Source organism: Bicyclus anynana, chromosome 14 (genome assembly GCF_947172395.1).
Source record: "Bicyclus anynana chromosome 14, ilBicAnyn1.1, whole genome shotgun sequence".
Lineage (NCBI taxonomy): Eukaryota > Metazoa > Arthropoda > Insecta > Lepidoptera > Nymphalidae > Bicyclus > Bicyclus anynana.
In genome coordinates, this window is record NC_069096.1 from 14,560,689 (window position 1) to 14,574,922 (window position 14,234).

Consider the following 14,234-nt stretch of genomic DNA (forward strand, 5'->3'; position numbering starts at 1 on the left):
TTTCAACTTCATGAAGCTTAGGTAGTAGAATATACTTTTTATATTTTTATTAGTATCATATAATCATTTAACTACACTTAAATAATAAATTATCATTGCAACAATATACGTTTTTGTTGGTGAATTTGGGTGCGATGCATCTCCATCGTGAGCGTGATCATTGTGATCGCTTTGTGGAAAGTAAGCTTAATGTTATTTTAAATGGTAACATTGAGTTAATGGTTTCTAAGTAGTAGCAACATTGTACGCAGTCAAACTTTATCAAAACTTCAAACAAACTGCAAGATGGCGGCACAAGATGAAGTTGACATATGTGAAAGCTGGGAGGATATGGACGAAATTGGCGTAAGTTTATCAGTGAAAACCAAATCGGAACACTGATTCCCATGAATAATTACGTGGCACAGTGTATAATAACACAAGTTACTGTTTCAGTTGGACAAAAAGATCAAGCTGATGTCCAGTGTGCCGCCAGTGACGAGTCTAAGAGGTTGCAAGGTTACGAACGTAATTGTAGAAGAGAGCGCGTGCATTGGGTCTCAGTGCGTAATGCCTGAGCCAGCTATACGTATACTCAAGCGGCCGAGTTCCTTGGCCAGTGGGCAGCTGAACGGAGAAAACCGAGCGAGGCCCGTCAAAACACTTGAACAAAGACAGAAGGAGTATGAGGAAGCCCGGTTAAGAATTTTAGGCGAAGCTCGTAGTCCAGAGGATGTTATTGACGACAAGTAAGTCCTATATCTGTTATATCTGAACTCTGTACCTATATACCAAAATAGACACCTTATTATCCTATAGTATGTCTTTGTAGGTAGATTTAATAGAAAAACTAGCATTATACAGAACAGAGGATTTGAATCCTCCTAGTTTTTCCAACAGAGTAAGTTTGAAGACTTTGAAGACATTGTACCTCTAGATGTAGTCACTGGTAGACTGTGCACACCTCTGGATGTAGTAGTAACTTGATAGCATTAACACCTTTGTGTATTCTTCTCTCCTGGACCTTTTCTACACTTGGCCAGTAAAGGTGGGCATGTTGGTCCATTTGTTGCTGTTCCCCAGTGGAGTCATTCCAGCAAACTAAGCTTGCTCCAGAAGCTTAGCAGGCGGCCATAAGCCTCATGGAGTGTTGCTGGGGAGCCAATTTATGCTGCACATTGTTCAGATACACTTCTGCATCTAAGCATAACATGTATTAATGTTTCTTCCTCAATGCATGTTCTGCACAGAGAATTGTTGATTATATCTAGAACCGAAAGGTGTTTATGTAGTGAGCAGTGCCCTGTCATTAGTTCCGTAATGTGACATAAAGGAATATTAACACAACATAAACATTTTGTTATTTAGAGTAAGGGTTCATTTACATGAGCAGCACCTTGCCAACGGCAGCTGGAATCTGCTACCAACAACTGCAGTTGACTGCAACCGTTGACTGCTGTCAAAACATTGCCAGCTGCAGTTGTCGGTAGCAGTTGCTGTTTGTGTAAATGAAATTAGTAATTACTCACAAGAAGGTAGTAATCTAATACATTAAAAGTTCCTTGTTCACACTTTCTTTATGGGCATTTCCACTATTTTTGGATTACAAAATTGTGTACCCAATGCAATTTGCTAGCAGCTCAAGGTTTATTAAGGTACAAAATATATAAATTATGTAGAATCTGTGCAAAATCTGAATCAAAATTAATTCATTTCATGTAGTATTCATGCACTTTTGAAACATCTAGTTTGACTATTTATAAAAACTCTACCTGTTTCTGAAGGCAGTTCAAAATAATGTCAACACTGAAGAAGCTTCAACATATTCCAAAATGTTACCTGTATTTGTTGCTCTCCCTTCTTACACAAATAATGGTAAAACCTTGTACTAGAGCAGCTTTGGATACCTATTCTTATATAATTGAAGTAATTGGAGGGAAGGAAAATGTTACTATAATAATAATTACTTGCTGATTATTGATTAATAATTCAATTAATATGCTTACATAGTTGAGTGTTATGATAATCACATATTTGTCACTAACGAAATTACAAGTTTAATTTTATGATATTATTTTTTATAGGGATATATTTAACTTACTTTGCTTATTTAGAAGCCGAGGACTTTAGTGCATGAAAAAAATTATGTTTAAGCAAAAAGTTTTAAAAGAATTTTGAGCCTCAATAGCACAGTAGTAAAGTGGCGGGAAGGATCACACAGAGGTTGTGGTTCAATTCCTGATCGATTAAGGCACTTACACAATCAGGAAAAAAAGTTTCCTCAAAATGAAAGGTGGAAGTTTAAATAAAACTGAAGCTCATAACACACTTGTTACAAATCTTCATTAGTTTCACTTCACAGTACTATTTACTATTAATTCATTCATTCAGTCATTTAAAACATATGGACAATCTTTTTTTTTAGAAAATACTTATTTAATTTTATAAAGTTGTATAATTAATGTGAATAATTTCCTATTACAGCCTCAGTCGGTTACAAGACAAATTACAAGCGAACAATATCAGTGAAAACAAGAATACTGGGAAAACGAAAAATTGTAATGAAAACAATGCCAAAGGCAAAGAGAAAAAGGTGCTCTCGAGGCTTCCCCCTGGAGCCACTCCTGCCGGTGTCTTTCCCTCTCCACCACCTCCCGGAGTTCTTGTTATAAGGACGCCCAGAGGACCAGATGGAACTAAGGGCTTCTCGAGGAGGTAGCATTTTGTGACCATGTTTATATTTATCATAATTATAGTCCATCCAATGTTTTCATCATGATTATTGTGAAGGACAATGTTTTGGGGAGGTATGAACTAATGAGGAAGTATTTTTCACAATTTCCATATAAATATGGTATTTTAAAAAATGTATATTATGTGTCACTGTCACCAATCATTGTATAATGTACCATATAAGTACATGTTACTGGAAAGTAATTAATTTATTTACTAATTGTCGTATGAATGAGGTGTTGCAGATTTAAGTGCCAATTGCCTTCTTATTGAATCTGGGAGGAATGTTTTACAGAGGACTGAATATGTGGTATTTAACTTTTTGTCAACACTTTATTTCACTATGTCTAAATGAAGTAAATTGCTCCCTGACTAATACATAAGTATTACAAAAAAACTTGGCAAAAAAACTTACAGATAAAAGAGAAATTGTGAAATAAATATAGTCATTTGAGTGCTCACTTCTTGGGAACAAATAATTATTATATCTAAAAGTAATTTATTACTTGAAAATTTAGATAGATTTAACAAATTTTTGTGGTAATGAATTGATGACACCCAAAAAATTATTTTGAGGTAAACACAAAATATTGATGATGATTTGCCTGGATACATATTACTAAATTAAGGTCATAGCTCATTTGGACCCATTGAGCACCAGTCCAATCTGGCCAGCCTGCCTCGTCACTCGGTGACCACTCATCAACATCTGGTTTAATGTTGTGTGTCAAACTGAACTTCAGTGGTCAGTCAGTAATGGAAAGCATTTAATCCATTAGTGTCCTGTGCAGAGACATAAGACAACCATGTTAGCAACATGTGGTCAGTGGCCCACTTGCTATCCGCGGGTTGTTTGTCCACATATTGTAGTGAAAAGATTCCAAAGAATACAAACAGCTTGAGGTGCTGGTGCTGATCAGGCGTCGGGTGGGTCTATTGAGCTTATGACCTTTAAAATTAAATTTGTAAAATTATAGGCACATGAGGCTTTGCACGCAGGTTAAGGTGGACATTGGGCATAGCTACTTTACTCTGCTGGGTCATCATCATCATCATCACCTATATGAGATCGCGCCTAGTATGTATATTACTATATCTTGGTGTACAATTCAAATAATCATAGAAACAATAAATCACTGCTATTTGATATAAAATGGTGTAGTTAAGGTCACTTCGACTAAAAACGATGTTGTGTCTAAATTTTTTAATCATTCACTAAGATACAATAATATACATAATAGAGCTGTTGTTATACGGCCGTTTTCAATAACCTATCCAAGATTACGGATAGATACCTATTTCCTCAATTATCAGTAACAGTCAAACTATCTGTCAGTAGGTTATTGAAAAGCAGATAAGAACAGAAAGATAGATTTTCTTAACTTTAGTAAGTGAATTGGCGGATAGATAGGTTATTGAAAATGGCCAATAGGCAATTTTCCACTTGACATAAGCTGACCCATTTGCTTTTCTTCAACAACATTGAAAAAAGAATGTTTTTCTAAATGAAACTTTGATACATTTTCAAACCAGTTTAGTACTCTACCAACTCATCAATTTCTACCTCTAGCCCAAAATTAGGAATGTGCTAAACGTGACATTTATGTTGTGTAACATAACTTTTTATACCTAGTTTTTCTATTTGTATAGACTACTTTTAGGCTAAGATTAATACTAATAATTGTACATTACTAGTTTTATATTGTTTTTGTTATATATAAGTTTATGTTCTCAAAATGATATCAATTTTTTATGTTACTGGTCAAATCTACACAGTGGACAAAGTCGACACTGCCCAATCTAAATAATTTGTTTCTTATGTAAAAAAAGTGGAAATACATTGATGTTGATGATTCAAAAAAAAAATATGGGAAAGCATAACTATAATAAAAATATAATATAATTTTCATGTTAGTGCCTCTAAGCTAGATAGGAAACAATGATTTTCTAAAAGATTACCCATCTTTTCAATCTAGTTCGAGGAGTCTGTTTCTCTATGGATGTACTGTTAAGATGGCAGACCAAGAGTGTTTGTGTGTATAAACTGAAGGTTTGTCTCGTTGAAGGACACCTTCAGTTTTACATACCACCATGCTGCCTGTCAACTGTTTACTATCAAAGGAATTCATATATTCACATATAAACTCTGACTAATTACATAAGGACATGCCTCGCTAGACGTTACTTTTCTGTCAAAGTATGTGATCATCGATCTTATGCGATTATAAAAACTATAGAATCAATGTTTCATAGTTGTAATCGTGTTCGTCGGTTAAAGAGCTCAGTAAAATACCGGTTAAAGAGTTCAGTGGTTGCGGCGTTAAAGAGTAACAAACATCCAAACATAGAAATTTTCGCGTTTATAATATTAGTAGGATAGGATTCGCTGTAATTGATTTGTTATATTTGTACTCCATTAGGTAGTAATGACTTTGCACATCTTTGGACTTCGCCAGTAACACAGTATGTGCTATTTTGTTTCAAATAGTAAGGTGATGAAATTCCTTGTTTATTAAACCTTCAATTGACCATTGATTCATTGTTGTAAGTATGTAATTAGCAATTATATGTGGTCAAAGGTATGTGCCACGAAATTTTAAAAATGGAACCACAAATTTTTGTATAAATTTTGTATTTTGGAAAGACGGCTTGGCTTATGTAATAGTAAAATATAAAGATAGACGTGTTTGTATGTAAAACTGAAGGAGCACCAGCAAATAAGGAACATATATATAAAATTCATCATGTCTGTGAGTTACTAGACAAGGTAAAAAAAACAGGTTTCGATATCATATTACCGATACCTTTAGTATCACTTTAAATAATTCAACAATGTGTTTCTCCTATGCTGACGTTTTTTTAGTTCATATAATATACAAGCTGTGTTGTCATAGACTATAAACTATAAATTATATACTATATCTAAAGCAAAATCGTCTTTCTGAAATAGATTATCTGTAGCTTATTTCAGACAAATTGTCACCTGACAGAATTTTAGCTGTCAACATGACATTAATGTGTGACGTCATAACTTTTATCTCATAGCAGGCATTTTTACATTTTTGGCTTAAATACGCTATTATTTGTGGCGGGTTTTCAGCTTTTGCACAATGCAGATCGATTGATATCTATAAATTACACAAGTTATTGAAAACATACGTGTTTGTGATGTGTGCCTGTTATAGGTTTCGACTGAAAAAAATACATTTTAAAATTATTGTGTTTTTAAATTTTCACTAAGTGATAGGCAAAGGTTAGAGACCGTACAGTCTAAGAAATGAACATTTGTGTAAGTTATTTTTTATTCTTTACAAGTTAAAGAATAAAAAATAACTTAACACAAATGTTCATTTCTTAGACTGTTTTCAAGTTATTAAAAACATATGTGTTTGTGATGTGTGCCTGTTATAGGTTTCGACTGAAAAAAATACATTTTAAAATTATTGTGTTTTTAAATTTTCACTAAGTGATAGGCAAAGGTTAGAGACCGTACAGTCTAAGAAATGAACATTTGTGTTAAGTTACTCGGGAATCGTGTATTTCTGAAAAAAGAGCTTAATATGAAATGGGAAAATCAACACACTATTCTGGTATTCTCACACTGAAGTTAAAAATTGTCTGACAAATGATGTAGTCTGAAATAGACTTACCTTTATTGATTTTTTTATAAATAAATATAAATATATTTTACACAATACACACAACTATCTAGACCATTGTTTCCCAAAATGGTCCAGGTGGACCCCCAGGACAGGGGTCTGGGAGTTCACGATTCGTAAACGGGGGTCCACGAAAATTTGTGCATCGATTTTGTGCTGTGAGTAGATATCAAAAATTAAAGTTGTTCGAAATAACTTTTGCTCTGGACAATTTTACTTTTTTTTGTCATCCACTCACACAGCGCAATCAATTAATTAACTAAGTTATCAATTCTCACTATTTTTTTTTTTAAATATCTCGTGGTGTCTGTTGATTTAGCTGCAACGAAAATTTCGAAAATGATAGAAATTTAGCAGGGGGTCCACAGGAACCAGTTAAATTTTAAAGTGGTCTATGAGAAAAAAGTTTGAGAACCTCTGGTCTAGACCCAAAATAAGCGTAGTGTTATTGGCACTAAGATGAAAGATGAAAATGCATTATATACTAAAGCCATACCCGAAGTGCACTGTTTACAACAAACAAATTAGAAATGCAGGTAGAAAATGCGGGTAATTTCATAACTTATTTATTTTAAATTATGAACTGTTTTTTTTAGTTAGTATATTCAAAATATATTAACTATATCTTATTGTTCTAAGCTTATTAATCAAATTTATTTTCATTAACTTAAGAGTAAGTTAATTATAATTATTACAAGGTGTGAAATGAGTAGCGATTTATACCCTCATTTTTAATTTGTTGGTTAATAGTGTACATTCAGTATTGCTTTAGTATAGATGATTTCGGCATTTTGAGAGGATGAATGAAAGGAGAACAAAAGGCTTAAAAACAAGGAAAACGAAATTTGGGAGATAGGTCAAAGTAAATGTCCTGGGTCAAATTCAGGACATGCTCAGTAAAGACCAGCCTATTGTGTTTTTCGGTGTACCATTCAATGAATGAGTCAGAGTCACTGCATCGTTCTTAATCGTATTTCCGTTTTAGTGATCTTCTAAAATAGTTATTTCTACGAAATAACCTAGACTGCACAATTTTACATCAAATCGTTATGATATTTAGTTTTTACGATCATCTAACATGATTATTTCAACGGAATTACGTAAATACTAGTTTTTTATTAAAATAACGTACATCGGCTACTACCACGACTTCACTAAATTTTCTTTACGTAAAATGATAATTATGTAATTTCGTTGAAAACACAATGTTAGATGATTGTTAAGCCGATAATACGATGAAAAACGATGTAGTGATCGATTATTTGAATGGTACACCGAGTTGCATAATAACCCTGCTGGTTAACAGCACTCTAAACCGACGAACTTGTATGCATAGGCGTTTATAGCGGGTGGGTCGTGGATTCTGGCCAACCACCCCAGGATTCTGGCCAACCATTAATGAATTCTAAATAATAGACTTGATGTCGGGGGCCAGACCCACCCTAGGAAATAATCCTAGATGCGCCAATGCTTGTATGAAAGAAATGCTGCGATGAATGAAGCAAGGGATGTGCAAGGGTCGGAACAATTGGGCGTGGTGTCTGCCTACCCCTACGGTAATGATGCGTGATGATATTGTATTTATTCACAATTTTAAGATTTTTCTAGTCATCTAAACTTTTTTACTGTGTCACATTTTTCTAAAATGTCTAATGTTGCCACTCACCATCCGATAAGCCCACATGCCTGCAGCGCTAACGGCTTGACGTCCGATAAAACTGATCGCGTGTTGGTCGCGATCGGCATAATGTTATGCACATCGCGACAGACACACGATCAGTTTTATCGGTTGTCAAGTCGTTCGAGCTGCAGGCATGTGAGCTTACTGAATCTTCAGTGGCTGACTTTAAATAGTTTTGTTTCAGTGAGGGAGTACCAAATAAACACTTAACATATTTTTGTAAATAGAACACATTTTATCTGTATTTGACTATCTATTGAATACATTTTTACACGTTTTAAGATGTGACATTATGAAAGATAAGTGCATAATTTTTTAAAAATAAGATTATACTCGTAATGTATAATTCTCATTATTGTTATATTAATACTTTGCGACGAAAGGAGTGCCTAGTCGTTAAAAGCGTTTTGGCCAGTGGCCATTTTCTTCCATCTTGTTGGACATAGTGTTGTATTTATGGTACCAGATTCATGTTTGCATACGCCTAAGTTATTGATTCACTTTAGTACGACATTACATTACTAGATGTCCTTTTTGGAATTCGTGCAATATCGTACAAAGGATCCCATGTCCAGAAATAAATGGCGTAGAAAGAAGTTTGGTATTCATTCACTTTGTCTGCGTAAAATATTTGTATGAGTAATATAGTTTATGAAGTTACAGTCTCGTTTTCCGTTTTCGTTTCGCTGAATAATGGTCTTTTTTGTTTTTGCTTTTTTTTTTGTAGTGCCAAACCAACACAATGATCGATCCTTCAGTTTTACACATCAATAGGCCAGTTGACTTATATCAAATTTAATATAAACTAAGTATATTAAATTCGTTTAGCACCTGGAATAAAGGTCCGATTTTAATTAAAAATAGTAAAAGATTACCTAGAATCTCAAGTTAAAAATTACGTATTAAATCTATTTTTCAAAAATCCAAAAACACTGCTGGCCGCTTTGTATCGGTCATAGTCTTAGTAAAAATATTGAACTTTTAAAATTCAATATTTAATATATTGAATTTTAAAAGTATTATAAAAATATTGAAAATTTTTTTGCTTTAATTAAACCAATGTAAATGCTTTAACTCAAAGTTTTCCTGAAATCTCGATAAATACAGAGATGGAAATTACTATTCTTTCGGTGTAAATATTAAAAATCTATAAAAGTTTTTTTTCCATATAAAAAAAAACTGAAAGGCAAAAAGTAGTCAACAAAATTTGCTTGATGACCGATGTAATGGCACCGATAACCTACAGACCATCATAGCTGACAGTGTCTGACGTTTGATCAAAAGTTAAAGTCTCGATTTATTTTTTACTATTTAATAGAACGAAAGTGAACATTTTATGACCTTTTAAAAAAGTGTCAAATAGCTTATTAGCTATCAACTGTCTTATATCAAAAGCTCGTCTTTCACATCTCCCCATTCAAAGCCAGACTCCCAAAAGTAGACAAAGTGAATTGAATTATGTTAAGAAACTCCAAGAAGGTTGTACATTAAAAAAATGTAATCAATGTTTAATTTTAAATCATCTCGAGATATTATAGCAATAATTATTATGTTATCTGTAAAATTTGTAAATACATATCTTGTTTGCCTATCAAGGTACCTATTAACATTGAGACGTTATGAAATGTGTATTAGTGCCAATTATTATTATTATTAACATATTTATTGCTTGTGGTTAGAATAAATTAATATTTTTTACGTTACGAAAATATTTACAAGATTTGCAATCAGCATTTATATCTAATAATAATGGTGGCCGGATTGAAAAGTCGCTTTGTAATTTTTTTGTGCGATGATACAGTCTACATTGGAGCGCGCTTGCCTAGAAGGTGCCTATTCACTCTCGACTTAAAGATGTCCACTTTGTAGGGTTTTATATGAGTCAAGGGATATCTTATAAATCGTTTCTGCAGCGCCCTTACTAATGTGAAAGTGAAAAAAAAGTATCGAAACCGTAAACATTTTACGAAATTTTCATTTTTACTTTCACATATCTAAGCGCGGTGCAGACGTGATGGTATACTTGACCGTGTGTGGCTGGCGTTATAGAACAGCGCTACAGTACAGATTTATCCACACCATCCTTTGCCTTATAGCTGAAAAGCTTATGCTATAAAGGTGGATACGAAAGTAATAGTCCAACGGTTAAGAGGTCGCACTCAAATACGAAATGTCTAAAGTTTGAAGTAACTAGACATTTCGTATTTGAGTGCGACCTCTTAACCGTGAGTCTATTAAGGTCTGTGTTGTGTGGGATGTCGAAAGCGACTGGATTAAAAGAAAATCTATAATTACCGTCCCCGTATTTATTTTGGAACTAGAAAATAAAATAAGTATCCCTTTAATGTATAAAAAAAATGTTTATTTACAAGGTAACAAACGCCAAGAAACCCAAAATGTTTTCCATTTCGGTGATCGTGCAAATATAATTTTAAGTAAAAAAATATTGGGGCACAGTGTAAATTTTAATTTGTAGTCGAAAGGTAAAGTTGAAGGTAGAAGAAGTGTTGATTTTGTTAAATAAAAAATGTATTAATTGTAAACAAAATTGACAATTTTCAAAGTATTAGTTTTGTTTAAACTTCGCGTCGCAATATAACTCAACAACTTAGATTAGACATGTCAATAATGCCTTGGTCAAATATAGTTGTGGTAGGGCAAAGTCCGACAAGCTCACTATAAGAAAATTATAATATATAATAATAAATATAATAATAAAATTATAATATAATAGACGGCCTCCGTGGCGCAGTGGTATGCGCGGTGGATTTACAAGACGGAGGTCCTGGGTTCGATCCCCGGCTGGGCAGATTGAGATTTTCTTAATTTGTCCAGGTCTGGCTGGTGGGAGGCTTCGGCCGTGGCTAGTTACCACCCTACCGGCAAAGACGTACCGCCAAGCGATTTAGCGTTCCGGTACGATGCCGTGTAGAAACCGAAAGGGGTGTGGATTTTCATCCTCCTCCTAACAAGTTAGCCCGCTTTCATCTTAGACTGCATCATCACTTACCATCAGGTGAGATTGTAGTCAAGGGCTAACTTGTAAATAATAAAAAAAAAAAAAAAAAAAATACATTAAAACATGTAAAATATTGGTATTTTCTTGAAGGCAGAAATAATAAAACTTTCTACTACACACTCATATTTAGGTAATTTTTTTTACTGACAGATCGCCTTTGATATAGAGCTTCCTAGCGTACTCGCCAATTTCGATCACGATCATCAAAGTCTCAACCGTAATCAGATGCATCGATACATTCTATACAAAATCAATCATTACCGTGGTCAATCTCAACTGCGAACAGCGATCAAAATAATTGACAACGATCCAGATTGATCGTGTACAAAGTAAATTGAAGGTTTCATGTATCTGATCACAATACTGTGATCGATCATATCTGCGATCGTGATTGGAAATTCGGTGTACCTACTTACGTCAGCAAAACACGGTCAAATGTGCCGTCAAGTCGCGCTTAGGGATGTAAAAAGTAAAAAAATGTCGTAATATCGTAAACTGATGGTTATATGTATATATATTTTTATTGCCCACATCCCTAAACGCGCTACAGACTCGACGGTACGAGTATATTTGACCGTGTGTGGTTGGCGTTACCGTAACAAGTTTATGCTTGACCAAGGCAGACAAACAAACAGATGCTAGATATAAATTGTGTATATCAATGTCGGCAATATTTATTTCTCATTACGCCATTTTGGTACTCTCTTCATTATTTTAATCGTAAATAAAATAGGCATTTTAGTGTATGGATTTATATTTTAACCGAAATAATAAAATTGTTGAAAAAATTAACCGGATTTTTTTTATTTAGGTAATTATTCTGAAGCCCAACGGTTGCGTGAACCGTGAACACAATAACTTGCGTGGGATGCGATGTTACTTAAACTCGACCGAATTTAATCGCAGGGTCTCGTGACTCGAAATCACATGAAAGAGAGCAAGGAGCAAATTATTATTAGCTTTCAGAACCCATGCTGTAGGACAGGGTAGGCGAACCAATGGCACGCGTGCCATTGATGGCACGCGACACAATATTTTGGGCACATCGCCGATCATAAAACATGTGTAAAGTAGGTATTTGACATAAATTATTTGTCATCTAACCTGCAGCAACAGAAGTCACACTAATTTTACAATAATTTAATTTATGCGTGTAATAAAAACATTCCAAAATGTACCTCTTTTGTTTACTTTATTTCATAAAGAGTTTTGATAGTATTTATTATTGTTATTCTCCAAATAATCAGAAAGTCAAAATTATTTGATGGCACGCCAATGACCCCATTAAACATTTTTAGAAAAAATGGCACGTTGATGCATAAAGGTTCGCCTACCCTGTTCGCCTGCTGCTGTAGGATGTAGCCATAGACTCTTATGAGGGTAATAATATGATCTGTTCCACGAATCTGAGAACCGCGATTCAACCGTACACCGTAGCACTCGCCGTGGCTAAACTAGGAATTTTCCGCATACTCACTGTCATATTTACTGACCTGAGGGCCTAGTGGCAGTTTGATAATATTACTGTCACGTAACGTAAACGCGAATTTCTAAGGAATTGAAACAGCGCCATCTAGTGGCACTACTGCACAACTGTTTCAATTCCATATAAATTTGCGTAAACGTCAACGTGATAGTAACAGTATGGAAATATTGAAAACTCCCACTAGGCACACTGACTGATTTAGTGAAAACGTATCCGTGTTTTACTAATTAAAAATAAATAAATATATTTTTTGATTTATTCTTCTTTACAAGTTAGCCCTTGACTACAATTTCACATGATGGTAAGTGATGATGCAAACTAAGATGGAAGCGAAACCTGCTGCGTAGAAAAAAAAACAACTTAACAATTCTTAAATTGAGACAGCTGGAATGGAACATATAGCAAGACATACCCAACTGCGTTAGAGAAAACATCATAAAAATGTTTAATGTAACATTTACGAATGAAGATAAAGTTTCACAAATTATATAAAGAGATCCTTATCATCAACATCAATATGAATATTATGTTTGTTATCATATTCATAAACTGATCAACATAAGAGATACGTACAAATTTACAAAATATTTACGTAAACTTCCAATGACAGAGTCGATACATGTACCTATAGCGGGATGTTTCACACTTGTACGCTTCATTTTTCTTGCTTTAGTTATAGTACCTAATAATTATACTCTTAGAAGAGGGTAGTCTGAACAAAACGCTACGATGCTCGACTATTGTCGAAACGACGCCGACGTACGACTCCCCAGTCGGCTCGTGTACCTATGCGTACCTAGCAGTGGCGAAGGATGGAGTTTTGACGAAAGTAAGCCGTCGCGCTTGATACAAACTCCGGTTTCTCATACGAGTACATCCATACGTACATACTCATACATGGATTTTTAAAAGGTAACCCGGCGGGAATCGGCCTGTATGGACTCTTCGCCGCTGGTACCTAGATACATAATAGGCATTTATAGAAGTTTACTAAGTTATTCCAGACATGCTATATTTTTCCATTTTTTTTTTAGAATTTTACTCATAAATAATATACTTTTAGCAGACTCGGAATTGGATTACAAAAATGAGAAAACCAATGTCGAACAAAGGTTATGATGCACAATATCTGTCAGGACAACTTAATTAACAAATCAAACTGTAACCAATACAAACCCTACAATGGATGAGAATGACCTTGAGTAGAGTCACGAACTTGTGATCGTTGTATGTAGGGTAAAAGATGTCTTTGACAGTTAACTAATACTTCCCTTTTCCACTCAAGTCACTCTGTCCGCTTATCCCAAGTAACCCATAAAGAATTACATAACAAGAAATGTGGACGTTTCTAACGCCACGAGAGTTTTGAAACCGACCATATGAAGAGCGCCTTATATCGCAAGTCGTTCCCGCCAACCGATCGGTACCCCTCTCGAACTCCCTACTCTTTACGGAAACAAGTAATTTAGTAAAGTTCATATGGTGGACAGGATCTCGTAGAAAATATAAAATATAACTTTTATATACCTAGACTAGCAGAGAGATTCTGCTCGTTTCGTTTCCGAATAGTTTCGGAGCCTATTCAATGCAAACAAACAATCAAATCTTACTCTTTATAATATTAGTATAGATAGATAAGTACAGCCAAAAACCCCACGGTCAAAGCCACCACGGTCT

General features: G+C 34.4%; 1 protein-coding gene across 1 annotated transcript; it reads left to right on the forward strand.

Moving 5' to 3' along the window:
• The first annotated feature begins 208 nt into the window (after positions 1-208).
• On the forward strand, positions 209-11,863 carry LOC112044974 (SUZ domain-containing protein 1). The gene is made up of 3 exons (XM_024080997.2): positions 209-345; positions 436-728; positions 2,464-11,863. The coding sequence occupies exons 1-3, from the start codon at positions 286-288 to the stop codon at positions 2,696-2,698; spliced, it is 588 nt and encodes a 195-aa protein (XP_023936765.1). The 5' UTR covers positions 209-285; the 3' UTR covers positions 2,699-11,863.
• Positions 11,864-14,234: the final 2,371 nt, after the last annotated feature.